General features: G+C 42.4%; 2 protein-coding genes across 2 annotated transcripts in view; one reads left to right on the top strand and one right to left on the bottom strand.

Moving 5' to 3' along the window:
- Positions 1-1,658, bottom strand: part of RNF220 (ring finger protein 220) — a 221,973-nt gene extending 220,315 nt beyond the window's left edge. The window contains exon 1 of the mRNA XM_021684257.1: positions 1,638-1,658. The gene's annotated coding sequence lies outside the window, so the exon portion shown is untranslated. The remainder of the gene's footprint in view (positions 1-1,637) is intronic.
- A 12,009-nt stretch (positions 1,659-13,667) lies between these two features.
- LOC110575440 (60S ribosomal protein L30-like) lies at positions 13,668-17,290 on the top strand. Its single transcript, XM_021684438.1, has 2 exons — positions 13,668-14,011; positions 17,278-17,290. The coding sequence occupies exons 1-2, from the start codon at positions 13,668-13,670 to the stop codon at positions 17,288-17,290; spliced, it is 357 nt and encodes a 118-aa protein (XP_021540113.1).
- The last annotated feature ends 6,546 nt before the right edge of the window (positions 17,291-23,836 follow it).

Genomic DNA, 23,836 nt, shown 5'->3' with positions numbered 1-23,836 from the left:
GCGGGCAGAGAGAGCCCGAGTCCTCCCTCTCTGCTGTTCCCGGGGCAGGGAGGCGGCGCAGGCCACAGACCCCGGACGGCCCAGCCCGGCCACGCCAGGCAGGGATGAACCCCACACAGAGCGCCCCCGCCCCATGCACCCACCCGGTGCGACGCGCGCCCGGCTCGGGGCCCGGGCCCTGGCCCTCCGCTGGAGCCACCGCCAGGGCCCCAAAAAAGCAGCGCGTTCCGAACGGGAAACGAGAGCTTTTCCTCTGCCTCCGGGCAGCCGGAGCCCCCGCTACTTCGGGGCTCCCGCGCGCCCTCGCCGGCCGGGGTCCACCTGGGCCTCGAGCTCTTGGAGGGGCTCTTGGAGCAAAGGACGGACCGGGCATCCCCTCGGATGGTCTCACCGCCGTAGGCGGCCAAGCCCGGGGGGGCCACACGGAAGCTCTCCGCCCAAGTTTGTTGTGCCCTGGAAGAAAAGGCTTTCCCTTACAAAGCACAAAGGCGAAACGCCCAGGCCGAGCCCTGAAAAGCCCGGGGCTGGGGAGGGGGACCGGCCGGAGGCTCGGGACCGCGGTGGCGGGGCCCGGCTCCGGGCGGAGAAGGTCGCTCCGCAGGGGCTGACGAGCAAGGCGGCGGTGGCCGCAGGACTGCGGCGACCCGCGTGCTCGCCGAAAAGTTTTGTTCTCAAGTCGGAGAAAGAGAAATTGTTACTCAGTTTAAGGCAGGTCTAAGATTAAAATAAAACTACAAAAAGAGCCACGCGCGGCCGTCTATACGGCGGTCCTCCCGCCCGGCTCCGTACAACCGCGGGGCTAGAGTCCCGACCCCGAAAATCCCGGGAGACCCCCCACGGGTCCGGCTGCTCTAAGGCCAGGCCGGTCCAGCCGGGCGGAGCAGGGAGTTTACCGGTTGCGTTTAGAACGGTCCACCTCAGTGCCAGCACCTGCCTCGTTCCTGCGCGCCGCGACTCCCCCCACCCCACCCCCACCGCCCTCCACGCCCTTCACACCCGCCCCCGCTGGGAAAAAGTGAGCCGAGCACCCGGGGGCCCGAGGCTCCCAGCGGTGCGCGGGTACCCCACCGGGCCGGTGGTGTGCTGTGTGGGGGCGGTGGGGAGCCTCCTCACTAGGATCTCCCCCATCCTGCCCGCCGCCTCGGGCTCCCCACTGAGCACCGCCCGGGCTGGGCCCTGCCGGAAATCACCGCGGGGTACGCGGGGGAGCCCGGCGACAGGGCTATCTCCCCATCGACCCAAACAAAGTGGGAACGGGGCTTATTAAAAGATGGAGAAAAGAAGTCCTGCTCCCGTTCCCTGGCTGTCCCCTCACCCTCCCTACTTGTCCAATTCCCGCGTCTGGTCCCTCCCCCTCGCACCCCCCAAATAAAACACATTAAGGAAAACTCAAGACGGAAAGTTTGAGCGAGGCAGCGCACGGAGCGCGCAGGGCACCGATGCCGGGAGGCACCGTCGCGGAGATCTGAGACGCGCCAGCCCGGGTCCCAGCCCCTGCCCCGGTCGGGGGGAGCCGCCCGAATCCCTAGGAAACGGACCCGGAAAGTTAGTCAGGTTCCCGAGCAACCCGCCGCTCTCGCACCCACCCCTCTGTGTACGCGCACACACCCACACCCCTTTCTGGTCTCCATACTTGCCGTGGAAATTCCTTGGGAGAACGGTCGCACTTTTCAGGACACGGAGGGAAGGAGGCAGTGAGTGTGGTGCATGAAAAGTCCCGGGTGCGCAGAGCCGGCGGAGGCAGCGGCGGCGGCGGCGGCGGCAGCGGCAGCAGCAGCAGGCGGCTGGCCCCGGGTTTGTGTTCGCGAGCTGCCTGGGATTGCATGTACAGATCAAGAGACTCGGTTGGTGTGAGAGAAGGAGCAGTGCTGCCTCTCAGCGCTGGCTCTAATCAGTGAATGAGCCTCCACTCTCCCAGGGACTCGGAGACACACACACACACATACACACGCGCGCGCACACACACGCACACATTCTCTCACACTCACACACATACAGGCACTCTGAGCACTGAATACATTAGGGCACTAAGGGACTCTGGGAAATGGAGTCCAGACCCAGGGCACTCCTGGAGAACAGACCTGCTGGCCCTCACGAAAGAGCTCGAAAGTCTTGGGGTCGCCGGACATTGTGGTAACTGAACAGAGCTCTTGCTTTTGTTCACATTTCCCACTCATCACACCCCCCTCCCCCACCCCGAGAGATCTCAATGGATGGTTTGGTGCTCTTCTTCCTTTCTTGAACCAAAAGACTGAGAGTAAATGGGTAAATCTTGAAGGCTGACACCCACAGCAGCTGAATGCCCCCCAAATCCTGGCTCCCTCATGAACTCTGCCTTTTTCCAGAAAAATCTTACCTACTGCTTTGTTCCTGGAATGCTTCTCAGGGTCTTTGCCTATAACAATAAGATAACAGATGAATATAAATAAAACTACAACTTTTAGAGATGGTGGAGAGGGCCTAGTTTAGCACCCAGAATCAAGAATTAAAAATTTTATTGGTATTTATATTGCAGTTCTTTTTTTCAAATCATTTTATATCATTTTTTTTTAATTCACCAAGGAAAGATAAATAAGGGGAAATGGTTGGAGAACTAACATTCCCTGAGTGTCTTCTAAGAGCCAGGTTACAGGACTAAATGCCTTTACATAACCTCATTTAATCCTTAGATTAATTCTGGAGACAATATTATCATTATTTTATATATAAAATAGGAAACTGAGGTTGAAAGGGTTTTTGCAATTTGCCCATGGAACATGGGTAACAAGTCTAGGATAGCAGGTACTCCTAGCTCTGAAAGCAAAGCCCAACCAAAATCTAATCCTGGTTTAGGAAATCATTCCTTTGTTTATGGCTCAGTTTCTGAAACCTCAGATTTCCCATCTGAAAAAAAAACGGGGGGTGGGGGCGGGGGTAGGGTACATACTGATAATCCACTCAGCAAAGAACCACATAGGATTACAAACTGTCTCTCTGAAAACACAGAGCCCTCAGAGTCTCATTCTTGCTATTACTGCACGGGCCTTGTCTCTTATGTTTAACATTAAGGTAGCATCTACACGTCATGTATGTTTAGGTGTACACGTGTGGCTTGTATTTCAAATTCTTAATTAGCAACTCTTTAAGTAAATGGTTGATTTGATCAGTCAGGAGTTCTATGGTTATGACTATTTCTGTATCTGTAATTCATGGGATTAGGGTTGTTTAGGAGCCTCTAAGTCTTAATCCACATTTAGTCATTCATTCACAGCAGCATGTATTGGATTAGGTGCTATTCTTCCCATTAGATTATTCTTTCCTGCTGGACTGTAAGCTTCCTGAGGGCAAGAGCCATTTTTGTTTTATTCAACATTATATCCTCAGTATCTCACAGTGGCAATCTTTTAGTTGAACGCATACATGAGGATATAAAAACAAAATGAACAAACAAAATTTCTGCCCCCAAAGAGCTCACCATCTGGTAGAGGAAACTAGAAGTAGAAAACAATTTGATGGCTGCTATAATTGGGATGACCGTGTAATATATTGGTGTGAGACAAGTCTGATAGTGAAAAGGAGCACTATTAGTAATTATGCTGCGATGGCCGGTGTGAACAGGGACCGTCCTCAGCTGAGCAGTTTGAATGGTCACCCCAGCTCTAAGGGGGTGTTTCATTCATTCATTTAACAAGTATCTTTTGAGAATTATCTTGTGTGATATGTTGAAAGAATTATAAGCCACTTGATTTCCCTAGAAATTGAAGTATGAGGCATTGAGCAGCAAGGGATAATCAGGACCAGTACGGCAAATCACAAAAGGCTATGTATACTAAGTTAAGGAAAGTGGACTTTATCCTACAACTGATGAGAAACCCCTAGAGGGTTTTTCAGGGGTGTGACATGGTAAGATTTCTGCTTAAAAAGAGTACTAGTTACTGGGTGAGTGTGGTAGAGGTTAGACAGGAGGCAGGAAGACCAGTTAAGAAGTTTATGATAGGTAAGTCAGGGCCTGAACCAAGGTACGGAGGCAGTGAATGGAGAAGAGGGGACACATTGCGGTGAGATCTAAAGGTAGGATCAACAGGATTTAGGGGTGTCTGGCTGGTTCAGTCGGTAGAACATGTGACTCTTGATCTCGGGGTTTAAGTTTGAGCCCCACATTCGGTGTAGAGATTACTTAAAAAAATAAAATTAAAAATAAAAAAAGATAGGGGTGCCTGGATGCCTCAGTCAGTTAAGCCTCTGACTCTTGATTTCAGCTCAGATCTTGATCTCAGGGTCATGACTTTGATCTCAGGGTCATGAGTTCAAGCCCCCTGTTGGGCTCCACGCTGAGCGTGGAGCCTACTTAAAAAAAAAAAAAGACAAAAGGATTTAGCCACTTTCTGTAGTAAATGAAGCAGAAGGAAGACCCTATATAAATCTGAAATAGGATTTTATTATTTATAGGACAAGATACTATCAGTACTTTAATGTTCATTAGTAGCAAAAGGCTTCCTCAGATCAGCTTCCAGAGTTCTCATAAGTCCAGTGGACATTCTCACAGGTAGATGATATAGATAAGAAGCCCTATGTCAATCATCAAGCCAAATATTTTTAACTGCTACCATATTCAGTGCTCTGTACTATGATGCAAGTACTTAAGAATTAGATGAAATAGGGGCACCTGGGTGGCTCAGTCGTTAAGCGTCTGCCTTTGGCTCAGGTCATGATCCCGGGGTCCTGGGATCGAGCCCCACGTTGGGCTCCCTGCTCGGCAGGAGGCCTGCATCTCCCTCTCCCACTCCCCCTGCTTGTGTTCCCTCTCTTGCTATATCTCTCTCTGTCAAATAAATAAATAAAAATCTTTAAATTAAAAAAAAAGAATTAGATGAAATAATGAAAAAATTAAATCCACAAAATCATAGCAAAATTATATAATGCAAAATTGAATATGTAATACCTCATGAATTCACGGGTCATTGTCCAGCAACCTCAGGTATCCAAAACACAATGGACCAGGAAATAAGCAAAAAGGGCCCCTGAATAACCAAAATAAACATTACAAAGTCCTTGCACTAGAGTTAACACATTTTACTCCTAGGAGAATTCCTCAAGCCTTCACTCAGAGCCGATTTACTCTTTCTTAGGTACAATTCTAATAAGCTTGATTATTTGGCTTTCCCATTCACAGCTGATTAAGATCGTCAAATTAAAAGGGGGCAGCCATTAAAAAGAAGGAGATAGACTTGGATGTACTGACATGCAAGAATATCTATTGTATATTGTCAAGTGGGAAGAAAAGCAAGTCGTATAACAGTGTACAGCGCACATAAAGTGATTGGATATTTGTGTGTACCCAAGTATGCACACATATCGACAGAAATGACCTATAGGGACATACATTAAACTGCCAACAATAGTTATGCCAGGGAGTGGGAGTGGGGATGTGGGTGGGGGGGGAGCAGGAATGAAGAAGGGACTTTTTGCTTCAAATGCTTCTGTTTGTGTTTCAGTGAACATATATTAGTTTTGTAATTTTAGTATCCATTAAAAAGCATATAAAAGGAGTGAAGGGCAATGTGGTTAGAGCAAGCATACCCACAGCCAGAAGCGGTGACCAATATACAAGAAGCAAGCACAAGAACTCAAAAACCAGAAGAGGATGGAGTTCTCCAAACCAGCATAACCCTAATAACTTTTCAGGGAAAAGTCATCAAGGAACACATTATGCTTAGTATATTTTACTTACGAGAGCAAGCAAGTATGTAAAAACTTAGAAAAATAAATTCCCACCCAAAGCAGATTTTGATACTTTAGGAAGTAAATTTCAGTTGTCTGGAAAATACACATTCATGGAACACATCATTCCCTGAAAATGAGAAGTAAAGGAGATATTACTTTAGGTAAGAGCAGAGGTGATGCAGAGTAAGGAATGGTCCATATAAATAACATTTAACAGACATTTATTGTGCCAAACACTAAGGACACAAAGATAAATTTTAAAATAGCCTAGCCCTTATCTAAAAAAAAAAATAAAATAGCCTAGCCCTCCTACACTGTTGGTGGGAATGCAAGCTGGTGCAGCCACTCTGGAAAACAGTATGGAGGCTCCTCAAAAAGTTGAAAACAGAGCTACCTTACGAACCAGCAACTGCACTACTGGGTATTTACCCCAAAGACACAAATGTAGTGATCTGAAGGGGCACCTGCACCCCAATGTTTATAGCAGCAACGTCCACAATAGCCAAACTATGGAAAGAACCCAGATGTCCATCAACAGATGAATGGATAAAGAAGATGTGGTATATATATACAATGGAATACTACTCAACCATCAGAAAAACCGAAATTTGCCATTTGCAACGACGTGGATGGAACTAGAGGGTATTATGCTAAGCGAGATAAGTCAACCAGAGAAAGACAATTATCATACGATGTCACTGATAGGCAGAATTTAAGAAACAAGACAGAGGATCATAGGGGAAGAGAGGAAAAAATGAAATAAGACGAAACCCGAGAGGGAGACAAACCAGAAGAGACTCTTTTTTTTTATTTTTAAAGATTTTATTTATTTATTTGAGAGAGAAAGTATGAGAGACAGAGAGCAGGAGAGGGAGGAGGGTCAGAGGGAGAAGCAGACTCCCTGCCGAGCAGGGAGCCCGATGTGGGACTCGATGTGGGACTCGATCCCGGGACTCCAGGATCATGACCTGAGCCGAAGGCAGACGCTTAACCATCTGAGCCACCCAGGCACCCACCAGAAGAGACTCTTAATCTCAGGAAACAAACTGAGGGTTGCTGGAGCGGAGGCGGGTGGGAGGGATTGGGTGGCTGGGTGATGGACATTGTGGAGGGTATGTGCTATGGTGAGCACTGTGAATTGTATAAGACTGATGAATCACAGACCTGTACCCTTGAAACAAATAATACATTATATGTTAATAATAAAAAAAATTTGAAAGTAGTCCATCCCTGCCCTAGAGAAGCTTACAGTTCCAGGAGCAGAGATAAATGAGGAAGCAGCTAGTGAGCGGTGCTGTGCAATGTGAGCAATGCTGTAATGGAGATTCTGAGTAAAGGATGGCGGGAGGCGCTCACTCTACCTGGAGCTACTAGGAAAGGAGGCAGGGACTGAAGTGGGTGTTCAAAAAATAACCATTACAAGGGCTCCTGGGTGGCTCAGTCGGTTAAGTGTCAGACTCATGATCTCAGGGCTCTGTGCTCGATGTGGAGCCTGCTTGAGATTCTCTCTCTCCCTCTTTCTCTGCCTCTCCTCCGCTCTTTCTCTCTCTCTCTCAAAAAAAAAAAAAAAGACTATTATGGGATGACACTTAAGTTGGGCTTGAAGGATAAAATTTATCTAGGGAGGAGAAAAGTGAGTTTACCTAGGGAGAAAAGTGGGATGAGTACTCTAGGATGAGGGAACAGCATATGCTAGGGCACAGAGACATGAAAGTTCTTGGCACATTCAGATAGTGCATTTCAAACTTTTCTACAAGAAAGGGGTGATGGTGGATAATGGTGTCTAAGGGCAAGCCTGAAATTTATGTATCAGGTTTTATCTTGAAAAAAATTAATGGAAAATTTGCCTTCAACTCCACAAATATATTATGTTTGAACATAAAACAGTGTTCTCAATGATTTAGCAGCTGATAAAACTGATGCTTCAGAAAGATGCACCACATTTGTCCAGTACTTTCTTATATCACATGTATAACACTAAATAATCCAGGGGTTCTTGTTTCTAATTTGAAAAACAAAGGCATAGAAGATACAAGGGCGCACTGGAAAAGTAGATCAACGGATTGTGAAGAGTTTTGTCTGTTAAGGATCTGGACGATGCAATATCTAGCCAACTCCTATTCATACTTCAAGCCTCTGCTTAGGCCTTGTCTCTTCCAGGGAGCTCCACTACTACCATCCTCTCTTTTCCTCAATCTGTGTTACTGTAGCATGCTATGCATTTATCCATCCACTTACCACATTGTGCTGGAATTATCGATTAAATTTTCAGGCACCTCCACTAGACTTTGATCTGCTTAAAAGCAGTTGTTTTGCATAGGACTTAGCACAATAGATACTAGTATCTGTTAGATTGAATTGATTTAAAGCTAAGGACAAGATTCAGGGAGCACTACCTGGCTTTCCAAGACAGGACAAGGTGCTCCTCTCTACACTCCCACACAATTGTGTGCTTACCCTGTCAAAGCTAGCATTAAATTATACTGAAACTGTCTGCTTACTTGTCTGTCTCCTTGTCTAGATTATAAGCTTCTTAAAGGAAAGGACTGGGGACGTCTGGGTGGCTGTCAGTTAAGTGTCTGCCTTTGGCTCAGGTCATGATCTCAGGGTCCTGGGATCGAGCCCCGCATCAGGCTCCCTGCTCAGCAGGGAGTCTGCTTCTCCCTCTCTTCCCTGCTCCTGCCCTCTCTCTCGCTATCTCTGTCACTATCTCTGTCTCTGTCTCTCAAATAAATAAATAAATAAATAAATAAATAAATAAATAAATAAATCTTTAAGGAAAAAAAAAAAGGAAGGACTGCTTGCTCACCACTGCATCCCAAACACTTAAGATCACAGGAGGTGATCGATGATTACATAGAATGAATGAATGAGTAGCCATTAAAAATTCTCATGACAGAAATGACATGATCAGATCAAGGCTTAGAAAAATAGCTTTGGAGGCAATTTTAAACATAGGCTGGAGAGGGATAAGACTGGAGACAAAGAAATTAAGGAAAAAATTGAAAAAGAAACATAGGACATACTGGTAAAAGACTGTCCTTTCTTAATAAATGTCCTTCTAATTGGCTAATTTGATTAGATGTTTATATGTATTTTACAAGGCTGACCTCTTTAGTCTCTTAGGATTCCCTAAGGAAGGATATTCAGTTACCTCGTTGAGGAAGCCTTCCCTGACCCCAACCCCCACCAAGTTGGTGCCTTCATGTACATCTGGAGGTCACTGAGGGCAGTGACTACGTCTTATTCATCTTAGTATCTCCAATGCCTAGGACATGCCTGCTCAATAAATGTTTGCTGAATGAATGAACACATAAATTGATCTATTAGTATACTGTACTCAAGCTCCGACCAAGACTCAGAGGACCTAATGATCCCTAGTGTGCAGGTTTCTGGATACAGGAAACAGAACAAATAAAACAAGACTAGATACGGAGGTACACCTATTCCACAGGTAACACAGGGTAAATTTCTCTCTCTGACCCCTCCATCCTCATTCTGAAGAATAACTCTCATTGAGTGAAAATCAATAAAAGTCATTTTAAGGGAAGTAGGTTTAGAAAAAGGCTCTGAAGGAGGAGAAAGGAGGAGGGGAACTTCAAGTTCAACCAATTTGGGCTTTTCTTTTTCTTATGAGAACTTGTAAGCTGCAAAAAACCTTTACAGAATAAAAAGTCTGTTTTTCTACAGTCCCTCTCAAAGGAACACACCCCCCCCATATACACACACAAACCAATAGTCTTTTTGAGATTCCCAGTTTTGTAACTAAAAAAGAAAAATAAAATCCACAGCAGAAATAATAATAAATCCTCCATTTCTCAGATTGACATCAATAAGAAACTTTCTGAAGTAGTTGTGGACAGTTCTCAGAGACATTCAACCAATATCCATTGTGAGATTGACCTAGCAAACTCTAGCAACAAATACTGACTGCAAACTATGGACAATGCATTAGGAAGAAATTTTAAAAGATATTTAAAAAGAAAGGGAGGAAGGGAGAAAGGAAGAAGAGAAAAGAAAAGAAAAAAAAGAAAGGAAAAGAAAAGAAAGAAAAAGGAAAACAAAAGGACATGAGATGCACTTCCTATCCCCTAAGAAGCTTGTGGAATTGTGGTGTTAAGTCATAATCATAAGAAAATCCTATGAAAAGTTCAAAAGAAAAGTTAATATTCTCAATTACAACGCAGAAAAAATTCATCAAATGAGTGATACAGACAAACTGTTGTAGGATTTCAAAGGACGGGGAGACCATCAGGGTTTGAGGTATCCTCAAGTGTTTAGGGAGAAAGTAGGATTTAGATAGGGCATTAATGGAGATAGAATTTGAATCTTGAAGAGTGGGAAATATCACAAGAATAGAGCCTATGGCATGTCAGGGAACATTTTACTCATGACTGCACCATGAAGAGTGTCTACAGTGGTAAGAGTTAAAATCTGAGATGGATCCATAGCACCGTAGTTAAGAACAACTGAAGGCAGATCTGGGTTTGAATCCTGTTTCTACCACTGAATGGTTGAGTGGTTTTGTCACATTTATCCTCTCTGAAGCTCAGTTTCCACCATCTTAAAATGGGGATGGTATTAATTATACCTACCTCATAAAGTCGGCATGATGATAAAATGAAAGTTACTCTCCATAGTTCTTGGCAAAGAAGTGCTCAGTACGTGATAGTTCCATGCTTTCCCCCCAGAGTCGGAGTTTGTGGTCTGGAACTTCTAGGGATTGAAAAAAAAATTTTTTTAAATTAAAAATATAGAACAAAACAGACCTGTATAGAACAGATGGTCAGCCTTTTTGCTTTCACTTCATCCAATAGAGCAGCGTTTTCCCTGCCGATTTCCATCTGGAGCATGACTTTAGCGTACTTACTGTTTGATTTTGAAACATCCTTTTCCGAAAAGCATTCTTCCTAAAGGCACTCGTCCTAAAAATACTCTGAATCCTGCTCACCTCCACTATCATCTCCATGCTTTTCTAGGCAACAGAATGCTTCTGGAGGAAAATAGAAACCGTGTGGATTTCAGATTTGTGTTACTTGGATTTATTCATCCATTGACTTAATAAATATTTATTGAGTACCTATTTTTGAAAGATGAAAAGCCATCAAGGGGAAGCTACTTCACTTCCCACCTCCAACTTGCACCTGTAATTCCCTTCCCTTGTTCACTCCTGTTGCAGGGAGAGAAGAAGAGCCCCTCCTCCTTTTAAAAGCTGGACGCAACCGTGCTTTGGAGCCCTAGCCTTCGTTGGAGGCCTTTGCACTAGTATTGTCTCTTTCCTGTTTCCAACCTCTTCCTCTTTAATGGTTTCTTTATAGTCAATATTTAAACATGCTCAAGTATCCCTCACTAAAAGAAAAAAAAGATAAATCCTCCTTAGTCTTTCGTCCACATCGTTCTCCAGATTTTATGCTCTCCCTTCCCTCCTTCCCAAAGTTGTGCTAAGTATTGCCCACAGACACTCCGCCTTGATTTTATTAACCACCCCTTACTCCTCAACCCCCTCAATCTGGAATTTGTGCCTGCCATTCCTCCAAAACTGCCTCAGTAAGATCATCAATTATGATTTCTCCTTTTACTTGGCCATTCCCTGTTTGAAATGCTTTCTTCCTTTAACTTCTGTGACATCACACATTTCTGATTTTCTTCTCTCTTCTCTAGATGTTTCTTTTTGACCATCTTTGACAGATCTCCCTTTGTGCGACCATTAAATGTTTTTCACGTTCTGTTGTAATGCATACATCTCTTCCTACTTTGGCTTTTTCCTAAGGTAAATGCATTCACTCCCATGACTTTGTTACAATTGGCATAACTGCAAGTCTCAGATCTATAGCTTCAGACCCATATATCCAATTGCCTCCATAAGCTCTCTACCTGAATTTTCCACTGGCCTCTCAAACTCCCAGCATATCTAAACCTTGACTTATCATTTTCATTCCCAAACCTGGTCCTCCTCTGTTGCTTCTCAGCTCAGTACGTGCTAGTATCAGCTGTTTGAGAGTCATCGTCGACCATTCCTTCTTCACCATTCATTACAAATCAATTACTAATCTTGTCATTATACTTTCTAGATATTCTGAACACCATCTTTCTCTCCATTTTTACCACCATCATCTCTTATCTAAGCTACTGCAACAGCCTTCTTTTTAAAAGGGCAAATCTGTTTATATCACTGTTAATGCTTATATTATGGCTGTCCATTGACCTTGGGATAAAGTCCAAAATCCTTAATATGGTCTACAAGGTCTTATATGTTCTGACCCCGTCTGCACTTGCACCTTTATTCTATGTCCCTTTCCCCGCTGCTCTCTCCTCTGCAGGCATGTTGGTCTCCCATCAGTGCTTCAATGCATCATCCTCTCTCCTCTTTCACACCTATCTCTCCTCCCCTCTCCTAGCAATCTCTACCCTTCACCTAACTACTCCTATTCGTCTTTTTAGGTTTCAGCTTAACTGAAAGCAGAGTTGATTAGCTCTCCTTCTTTACATTCACATTATGCCCCATTCTTATCCTTCCTAACACTTCTCACTTTTATATTGTCTACCTTCACGAATAGTCTATAAGCTCCAGGGGCCATACCTGCCATGCTTAGCAATGTATTCTTAGTGTATAGCACAGTGTCTAGCAAATTTTGGTAATAAAATATATATTAATTCTTTCATATAGTAAGTGACAAATCAGTTTCACCTTTATTTCTGCAAAGTCTTCCTTGACTCATTCAAGCAGAATTGATAACTTCCACGTTAACATCACGACTATACCAAAGATACTATCTGTATCTTAGTTCTCTTTGTATCTCTAGCACTTCACTTGGTGTCTGGAACAAAGTGAATGCTCAATCTATGCTTATAGTATTGAACTTACGGACTTTGCCAACTGGCTGGATATGAGATCTGAAGGAACACAGAAAGTCAAAGATAAACTCTGAAGTGTGGGCTAGCCTTTACCAGAAATGGAAAACTTGGTAAAGGAGGGTGGTTTAGAAAGTAAATATATGCAGGGACGCCTGGGTGGCTCAGTCGGTTAAGCGTCTGCCTTCGGCTCAGGTCATGATCCCAGGGTCCTGGGATCGAGTCCCGCATCGGGCTCCCTGCTCCGCGGGGAGCCTGCTTCTCCCTCTACCTCTGTCTCTCTCTCTGTCTCTCATGAATAAATAAAAAAAAAATAAAATCTTTAAAAAAAAAAAAAGAAAGTAAATATATGCAGTTCTGAGCATAGGTATTGATAGTCATAGTGACAGAGGAGAGAATTTATACAGAAGGTCAGTAAAGCAATGGAGTCCTGAAATGGCAACATGAAGATAATTCCCAGGTAGGAAGCAGTCTGCTATAGCCAGGAGAGGGCTAATGTATGGGATACATTCTAATTTGCCTAGAACAATCCCAGTTATCCTAGCATAATAATGATGGTGCTGCTCCCTTGTATGCTTAAAAGTATCCAAATAAATTAGGGGTGCCCAGCTGGCTCAGTTGGTAGAGCATGCAACTCTTGATCTCAGGGTCTTGAGTTCAAGCCCCACATTGGGCATAGAACTTACTTTAAAAAAAAAAAGTGTCCAAATAAATTATATGACCAGTCAACCAGAAGACCACATGAATTTGGAAAAGTTAAGTGAGTTAAGGGCAAGAACATTTAGGACAAGAGCATAGCAAGAAATTAGAGTGATTTCAACTTGCAGCCAGTGAAGGAATGTACTGAACTGAATGACATTTTATAAAGAGCTATGAAATGAACCAGCTAGCCACTTCTGGATGAGCAATGTCACAAAAACCCTGATAGGTAGACATTTTCATCCATATTTTATAGATAAAAAACATTTTATAGATAAAAATAATCAAAGCTTAGATTAAATAACCCGCTCAGAAAGTTAGTGCTTAAAAAGTAAAACATAGTGCCTTTTTCTCGCTCCCAGCCATCTTGGCGGCTGCTCCTGGCTGGCCTTGCCCACACCTAAGGCAGGAAGATGGTGGCTGCAAAGGAGACGAAAAAGCCACTGGAGTCTATCTACTCTGGGCTCCAAGTCATCATGAAAAGTGGAATGTATGTGTTGGGGTACAAGCAGACTCTGAAAATGATCAGACATGGCAAAGTGAAACAGATCATCCTTGTCAACAACTCTCCAGCCTTGAGGAAATCAGAAATAGATTATTATGCCATGTTGGCCAAAACTGGTGTCCATCAGTACAGCGGCAATACTATTGAATTGGGTTTAGAATGTGGAAAATACTGTGGAGTATGCTCATTGGCTATCATTGATCCAGGTGATCCTGATATCATTAGAAGCATGCCAGGACAGACTGGTGAAAAGCAAAACATGCAAAATTCTTCTTTAATGAAACTGGCCAGAGCTTGTTTAAAAAAAAAAAAAAAGTAAAACATAGGTAGAAAGCAAAACTAACTAAATATAAACAAGTAATTGAAAAAAGAAGTCAAAGGGGGAAATATCTGGAAGTCACGAGAAGTCCCTTCTCTGATAACTTGTAAGCATCTTGAGTGGGAAGGGAGAAATAAAGCATCGATATGATGACTTCCCCATAAGGGAGGGCAACCGCTACTACCAAGATCCTTCACTATAACTTGCAAAATTAGTGCTCACTAATTTTCTGGAATCATGAGCTTCGTTGAAAGCCACGCTTCTTTTCCCAAGAGAGAAGTAATTCTAGGAAGTAACTTCAGTGAAATGGAAGATAAGACACTTCTACCCTGGGACACACCTGACTTCAAAACCAGCTCGAAGGTAGAGAAAAATCAAATATTCAGGGGCAAAAGGAAGTTAATCTTGGCTAAAATGAACGTCAGAGAAGATATTGCAATGAAAGCCAAAGCAAGAAAGGGATAACCTAAGGAGAGCCTGGATATAAATATGTAGGACCGAAAATTACTCCGAAAGTCAAATCGAAGCGAAGCAGTGCAGGGACACCACAGAGGCATGGGCAGCGAAGGTAAGACAAAGGAATACAAACATTTCATGAGGATGACTTAAAAGTTCTAAGTTGGAAAACGAGTTGACACTTGTGATGATTCCTTCAGAGTGAGTGAAAATTGCATTTTAGCAGTAAATATCCTTCAATCTTTCCCAAGAGCTAAATAAGGTGCTCTTTACTATGTAATAATAGGAGTTTCACTTTTTACTGCCTCCCTCATTGAACAGTGCCTACTAAGCAATTATACTTCAGCTATGCTGCCCCTTTCCCCCTTCCCCTTTTCCCCTTCTTCTAAAGACTAGAAAGAGATGAATGCAACAGCACACAAGCAGTGAGAATTTCACTTGAAGGCAATCAGTTTTTTTTTTTTTTAAGATTTTATTTATTTATTTGAGACAGAGAGAATGAGAGAGACAGAGAGCACATGAGAGGGGGGAGGGTCAGAGGGAGAAGCAGACTCCCCGCTGAGCAGGGAGCCCGATGTGGGACTCGATTCCGGGACTCCAGGATCATGACCTGAGCCGAAGGCAGTCGCTTAACCAACTGAGCCACCCAGGTGCCCGAAGGCAATCAGTTTTAAGAAGCACTTTGCAGGGGCGCCTGGGTGGCTCAGTCGTTAAGCGTCTGCCTTTGGCTCAGGTCATGATCCCAGGGTCCTGCGATCAAGCCCCGCATCGGGCTCCCTGCTCAGCGGGAAGCCTGCTTCTCCCTCTCCTACTCCCCCTGCTTGTGTTCCCTCTCTCGCTGTGTCTCTCTCTGTCAAATAAATAAATAAAATCTTAAAAAAAAAAAAAAGAAGCACTTTGCACAAATGCGCTGCATTTAAGAATGCTTTTGGTACATCTATCTTTCCATGGGACAACCCAGTCCAGTGTAAAGAACAAGTACCATAAACCAAGAAACCAAGACTAGGTAAATCATATACTTTCTCTGTTTTCCACTTTTTAATTTATTTAAGTAATCTCTAGGCCCAATGTGCGGCTGGAGTTTATGACCCCAAGATCAAGAGTTGCATGCTCTCTGGACTGAGCCAGCTAGGCACCCCTCTGTTATTCTAATAGTCATTTTTTTTTCTATATATATTGCATGGTTGGTTGTTGTTGTTGTTTTGGTGACAAATTCTACACAAAAGTAAGGTAGGTATTGTTAAGGAATGCCTTGTAAATATTAAATCCGTTTTTATTTTTTATTTTTTTAAAAGATTTTATTTATTTATTTGACAGAGAGAGACACAGCAAGAGAGGGAACACAAACAGGGGGAGTGGGAGAGGGAGAAGCAGGCTTCTTGCGGAGCAGGGAGCCCGAAGTAGGGCTCCATCCCAGGACTCTGGGATCATGACCTGAGCCGAAGGCAGATGCTTAATGACTGAGCCACCCAGGCACCCCTCCGTTTTTAAATCATTATAAAGGCAGATAAATTATTACACTTTCTTTATTCCTTTCCTCTATTTTTGTAACAACCTAACATTTTATTGAATAAAGACTCATGAAACTTAAGAGTTTGAATAAATGCTGGAGGTCAAGTTAAAATTGGTATATAAGAAATAATTCTACCTCTATGGCCTCTTCTTAATTTACATATTAGTCAATCAATAAACAAACATTTGTTCAGTGCTTCCTGTGTGTCAGGCATTACATTGGGCTGTGGGAGGGGAGGGATACAAAGTACTCTATTTCATCAAATCAAAAACAGTTTGGATTATAAGAAGCATCTCAATTTTCTGAGCTGTTAAAATGTGGAAAAATATGCATCTAAGAAGTGATTATATGTGGGTAAAAAACAAAGAGCTTCCATGGTGAAAAAACAGAATATATCCATATTCTACCCATATCCAAGTGAGTGCTAGAAACAAAAAGCATCTCCAGAAGTTTAGTGCTGCAAGAAGTCTCAAGGAGCTGAAGGTGGTGAGGGAGGCGCACTGTGTATGACACTGGCCTAGTTCTGCTAATGTATTTTCTATCGATTCTATAAAGGCATTGGCAAGAAAAGAACAAATTAAAAACTAAGATTTATACTTTCCCTCCTGAAATGTGACAACTTTAAGTTTTGTTAAGACTTCTGAATCCTATAGTTATACCAACCCAAAACCATGATTTCTCTTGCGTTGGAAAATTTAACTTACCAACAATTCTGTAAATTATGAATTAAGCAAATACATACTTTGGTAACATAAGAAGGAAACTTAGGGGAAATGGCCCAAATCATTTAAAATTTGAGCCTGTAATAATGGATGCAAATACTTTGAGATAATAGTTTCGGCATCATTTCTATGCTGGGAGAGTGAAAATCAAAATTGTTCTCCAGTGGAAGTTCTAAACTATGTCTGCATCTGTAGCTCTAGGCTAGGTTCCCAGGCCACTACTAAGTCTCTGTTTCCCCACCCCCTACCCTGAGCTATAAGTACCAAGACCTCCAACCTCTGATTAAAGAGAACACCAGTTGATGCTACACCTAAGAATTTAATCTTAGGACCACTGTTCATTCCCCCCCCCCCCAAATAATTTTGAACTTCAGGCTTCTTAGCTCCCACTACTGTCCTCTGCTGCATCTACTGTGACTAATCACACTTCTGCATGAAAACAAATACTTGTAGGACCTTCCAGACCACAGCTGACTTTTGTTAAGCCTTTGTGTCCACTGTTCTCCAGGAGTCAGCTGTGACTAAATCTGCCAAGCTTCATTCTGGTTTTCATAGGTCAAAGCCCCAAATAGAATTACCTGCTCTATTCCCAAATTTGTCCTCTGTGGAACTGTCATTCCTAAAATGCTCTACACTTCCTTAAGCCTAGTGTAATCCCTCTCCTCTCTCCCTACACAAACCCTCCATTTGCCCTCTGGAATTCCAATTCCTCTACACAATCATTTCCCTGAATGCTCCTTCCACTTCAGTGCTTATTAAAACCTAGCCTTCTCTAGGCCACTTCCCGGGCTGCTCCCTCCAGTGAGGTCTGCCCATATTTTTCACACCTCTTTAGTGTCAGGAGACCAGAATACTCCCTGGTGCTAGTCAGAGTCCACTGCTTCCCCACCCTTTTGTAAAAACCCCTGCCATTCTCTCTGATTGGTCATTGTAATCCACCTGCCTTCTTCTTCTTTTTTTTAATCCACCTGCCTTCTGTGTACTCATCGTTCACAGAAGATACTGGCACTTGGTTGCTGTGTTCTCTTGTCCGGCAAGTCCTGCCATCATCCTAAGTGAGTTCAGAAAGACCCACCTAATCTCCGATGTCCTCCTCCAATGCTACTTGGCCATCTATCCCCTCCTCCCCCCCCCCCGTCACTCCCTGGACCTTGTCATCATCACCTAAAACTCCTCTACTTTCTTTACTTCTAAAATCACTAATTCTTTTCCCCTCTCCCCTAAAATCACCAATTCTAATAGTCCACTTTTTTTAAAAAGATTTTTATTTATTTATTTGAGAGAGAGAGAATGAGAGAGAGCAAGCACATGAGAGGGGGGAGGGTCAGAGGGAGAAGCAGACTCCCTGCCGAGCAGGGAGCCCGATGCGGGACTCGATCCCAGGACTCCAGGATCATGACCTGAGCCGAAGGCAGTCGCTTAACCAACTGAGCCACCCAGGCGCCCAATAGTCCACTTTCTTACCACAATTACCTATACTTCCAGCTCACTTATTACACCAGCCTGACTGCAAATGCCCTTCCCTTTGTTTGAAAAGATTATGGAGCACTTTGCTTCCTTTCTATTACCTCCTTCCTGTCTTTACTTCTCTATTTATCTGGCTTAGCGTTCATGGTCCATCATTTCACTCGCTCTTAGAATTACCCTGAACTCTCTCCTTGAATGCACTCATTCCTTGTCTTCTAAGACACCACACTCTCCTGGTTTCTCTTACTTGTCCGGCAGGCTTTCAGAGACATTTTTACTGCCTTCTCCCTCCTCTATTACTAAACGTTTACATGTCAGAGTGTTTCAGGGATCTATCCTAGGAGCTTTTCTCTTTTCATTCAATTCCTTTTCCTTAAGTAATCACAGCTCTTCCTATGGGTTTAATTACTGTCAGTATGCATATGCTCCTCAAATTCACACTCGAATTCAGAATTGTTGTTTGAGCTCCAGATTGATATACTTGCTTACCTGACATCTTCAAATGAATATCTCCAAGGGATCTCCAACACAGTGTGTTCAAAAGTAAACTCATCGCTTTCCCATTAAAGCTATTCCTTCTAGAAACCTGAGTCACTTTTGACATCTCCCTCTCTCACATCTCCCCATATTTAAATAATCTCCCCATATTTAAATAAGATCTGTTAATTCTATCTCCAAACTATTTCTCAAAATTTGTCCACTTTTTCCATCTCTACTGCCACCTCTCTGGTCCAGGTCATTATCATTTTCATTCAATAGGTGTTTACTCAATATCTACCATGTGCCATCCTGTAAGCGCTAGAATATACAGCTGCAAAGGAGCCTCTTGCCTGGATCACTTAAATAACTGGTCACATTGAAATTCTTTTTTCCCCCTCCAGTCTATTTTCTGCTTTGGAAACAAAGTTTTATTTTGTTTTTTAAAAATGCAAATCTGATTTTGTCATCACTTGTTGCATGGATTAAACTAGATTATGAATGTAAAGGACTTAGTGTCTGGCACGTGATAGTCAATAAATGCTAATCAGTGGATATATGTGGAATAACTCAGTAAACGATTTTGGAATAACGGGCCAGCCATTTAGAAAAAAATACGGCTTTATCCCTACCTCACTCCTTAGACCCAAAGTATGTGGGGGGAATGAACACCATAAAAATACTCAAAGAAAACAAGGGGAAATATTTGTATAACCTTGGAGTTGAAGAAAGCCTTTCAAAACATGTCCCAAAAATTAGAAGCCATAAAGAGAATCTGGTAACCACATACCAATGTAAACATTCTCCATAGGGAGAAAGGCCACACATAAGACTGGAAGACAAATAGCAAATAGTGAAAATATTTATAATACTTAATTAAAAAGAGCTAATAACAAATATCTAACTAGCTCTTATAAATCAACAAGAAAATATTAACAACCCACTAGCAAAAGGTCAAGCTGCATAAATAGAAAATTCACAATCTAAGATCTACCAAGTGCCTAAGAGCCTAAAGAAAATACGAATAAAACAATAAGCTATTACATTTTACCTATAGGTTGGCAAAGATTAGAAAGATTGACTACATTCCGTGTAGGTAATGGGCACTCACCTGCACTTTAGGTGGAGCATAAATTTGAACAATCTTTCTGGAAACAGTTTGGCAATGGGGAACATAATATGAAATATGTGTACCTCTTGATACAGTAATTCCACTTCCAGAAATTTACTCTAAAGATATCATTTAAATGGTTCAAAAAGATGTATGCTGAGAATGTTCACTGCATAATTTATAAAATTGGAAATAAAGATTTATTGAAACAGCAATGATCTTCTTTGGCGCTGTTCATTATACTGGGGATACAGAAATTACAATAGAGAGATAAAATTCATTTTTTCATGGAGTTTACATTCCAAGGGTTAGAAAAACATTAAACTAATAAACAAATAAGATACTTTCAAATAGTGACACATACTTTGAGGACATAAAACCGGGTGCAAGAACGTGACAAATTAAAAAGAAAAGGTGTTTTAATATATAACAGAAGAAATTTTTCCTGATGTGAAGAGCTGTGGAGCACTGAATCTACACAGGGAAAGGACATACTGTGTCGCAAGAAAACCAACAATGAACAATTGAAACCAAGATATATCCTGATTAAGTTCCCCAGCTTTCACGATGAAGAAGGAATTCTTCAGTCATACAGGCTGAAAAAGCAGATCACTTATAAAAAGGAAGAATCAGGCTGGTCTCAGACTTCTCCACAGCGGCATTCAGTGGCTGCAAAGTTTCTAGGGCAGTAAAGTGAGCCCAAGAATATAATATCTGATCAGGTTGGCATTTAAGTCAACAAGCCAACAACACACATTCTCAAACAAGCAAGAACTTGGGGAGTAAATAACATACAATCCTTCCTGAAAAAACAACAACTTAAGATGAAATCAAGCCAACCAAGAGATGAATGAAAATGCTGGGGTAAAAGTAAAGCAACATTTGACATCAGAAAAACAATGGAGCATGACTTCAAGGGTGTGAGGGGAAGCAAATGCAACCCATGAATTTTATTCTTAGTCAAGTTGCTTTTCAGGTAAGGCATACCTCATTTTATTGTACTTCGCTTTATTACATTTCATAGTTTTTTAATAAACTGTGGCAACCCTGCATTGAGCAAGTCTCTTGGCGCCATTTTTCCAACAGCATTTGCTCATTTTGCGTCTCTGTGTCACATTTTGGTAATTCTTTTTTTTTTTTTTAAGGTTTATTTTATTTTATTTGAGAGACAGAGAGCATGAGCAGGAGGGACAGAGGGAGAGGGAGAGAGAATCTCCAGCAGACTTCGTGCTGAGCATGGAGCCCAATGCGGGCCCAATCCCACAATCCTGAGATCATAACCTGATCTGAAACCAAGTCAGACGCTTAACCGACTGTGCCACCCAGGTGCCCCTCATTTTGGTAATTCTTGCAATACTTTCAACGTTTTCATTATTATTATATTTGTTATGGTGATCTGTGGTCAGTGATCTTTGAGGTTACTATTGTATTTGGGGTGCCACGAACATGTATTGTATTATGGGGCACCGTGAACTGTGCCCATATAAGATGGCAAACTTAATCCATAAATGTTTTATGTGTTCTAACTGCTCTACCAACTGGCAGTTCACCTGGTCTCTCTCCCTCTCCTCGGGCCTTCCTAGTCCCTGACACACAAAAATATTGAAATTCGGCCTGTTAATAACCCTACAGTGGCCTCTAAGTGTATGAATAAAAGGAAGAACTACACATCTCTCACTCTAAATCGAAAGCTAGAAATGATTAAGCGTAGTGAGGAAGGCATGTCAAAAGCTGAAATAGGTCAAAAGCTAGGCCCCTTAAGCCAAATAGCTAGCCAAGTTGCTAATGCAAAAGAAAAGTTCTTGAATGAGATTAAAAATGCTACTCCGGTGAACACATGAATGAAAAGAAAACAAAAGAGCCTTATTGTTAATACGGAAAAAGTTTGAGAGGTCCTGGGGTAGAGCCCCGTGTTGGGCTCCCTGCTCCGCGGAGAGCCTGCTTCTCCCTCTCCCTCTGCCTGCCACTCCCCCTGCTTCTGCTCTCTCTCTCTGTCAAATAAATAAATAAGATCTTTAAAAATAATAATAATAAATAAAAAAATATTCTGCTGTATTTTCTCCTGCCTCATAAATTTCATCTTTTTCACTAAGATCTTTACTTAATTATCAGATTCACATAAACTAAGATTGTCAGACTCACATAAAGAATAGAGGTATACGAGGGACACCTGGGTGGCTCAGTCGGTTAAGCGTCTGCCTTCGGCTCAGGTCACGATCCCAGGGTCCCAGGATCGAGCCCCGCATTGGGCTCCCTGCTCCGCGGGAGGCCTGCTTCTCCCTCTCCCTGTGCTCCCTGCTCTGCCTACTTGTCCTCTCTCTTTCTCTGTCAAAAAAAAAAAGAATAGAGATATACTTTTCAATTGACCGGAATGCTTGAGACCCTATCAGAGGTGCCCCATCTCAATCTGTAAATACCTGAGAAGCAGAATTAGTAAACCAGTACCCTGATGAGATTGCCAGACCTAGTAATTAAAAAGGGGGACTATTTCATCCAGGCGCCCCAAGACGACAAGAATGCTGAGTATCTTTACTAGAGACATACAAGGCAAGAGGACTTCTCCTGGCCAGAGGAAATAAATAGCCCTGAAGCCTTGAAACGTTCAGGTTCTCCTGTTTCCAATATATTTCTTTGTTCCATGGTCAGTCCTGGATGCATCCAGCTAACATTTATCTCTGTGGCTTTCCTACATTGAGTTGTATTGCAGACCACACTGAAGCTTTTTTTCCTTAGATGTGTTCATATCACGGGATTAGTAATCAAGTAACCATTCCCAAGGGCCTAGGAGACCTTGGGTTCCTTTCATCACCTGCCCATTAAGTTAAATTCTCTCAGTGGCAATCTTATTTGTAAGTTCTAAGTCCTAACTACAACAACTTTATCTGGGAAGAGAAGTTTGAATTGAAGAAAGATTGTTGAACAGTTCAAGACAGTATATAACAGAGAATTGTGTAGTACAAGAGTTATCGAAGGTTTTTACGCATGGAAATGAATGATGGAAGTGATGTGGACTGGGCCACCAGTCACGGGGAGGTGGTCGCTGGAGCCAGGGAACCGTGGGGGACAATGAAGGTAGGGACACTAATTGGGAGGCTGCTGTAGTAATTTGGACAAGCCAGCTCCAAATTCTAGACCACAGAGCCTCCACCAAATTCCTCTCTGGATCCTCAGCCCTTAGCCCAAAGTGCATTCAAACCTTCAAGTACTTTAAAATATGTTGCACCAAATTATTATTTGTCCTATTAATTTATTAAACCTCTTAATCTGACTTAGCAATGCCTTTCTTTGTAATGATATCAACCATTATCAGGGGCCCACAGTGTGGCAGACATTTAAATATTTTTCTATAATCCTATAACAACCTTATAATGATTTACAGATAAGCCAAGCAAGGTTCAGAGAGTTTTAAGACACGTGTACAAGGTTTCACAGATAGAAAATGACAGTCCAGACATCAAATAACATATTATAAATTAAGAGAAGTGATTTATCTTATCACTTTTCTGGAAAACAATAATTATTTTTGACAAAACCTGAGCCACAGATACGCTGAAATAGTGGTCTCCAAACTTCTCGACTGTGCATACTTATCGGTAAAAAAGCCCACCCTCTCCCAAAATAGGTATATTTATTTCTAATTTACTACCATCCGCTAATATCTCAAGGTACAATATATACTTAGGGCAGAATTCATTATAATGTATGTAAATCCTTATTTAAAATACTCTTCTTAATAATTTCAAAAAGTTTTTGCTGACTTCTTGTCAGATCTGATTAGCTTATGATTGTTTTTATCTGATAATCTGTCTAAGAACTCCCATTAGGAGTAGAAGCGATTGATTGTGCTTGGCATTTTTTGGTATTATTTAAAAGTCATGTTTTCTTTGTAGGAATCTTTTTTTTTTTAAAGATTTTATTTATTTATTTGAGAGAGAGAATGAGAGAGATAGAGCATGAGAGGGGGGAGGGTCAGAGGGAGAAGCAGACTCCCTGCTGAGCAGAGAGCCCGATG

This window comes from Neomonachus schauinslandi, chromosome 4 (genome assembly GCF_002201575.2).
Source record: "Neomonachus schauinslandi chromosome 4, ASM220157v2, whole genome shotgun sequence".
In the NCBI taxonomy this organism is placed as follows: domain Eukaryota; kingdom Metazoa; phylum Chordata; class Mammalia; order Carnivora; family Phocidae; genus Neomonachus; species Neomonachus schauinslandi.
The sequence above is the reverse complement of the archived record's forward strand: the minus strand, read 5'-3'. Positions and strand labels throughout refer to the sequence as shown.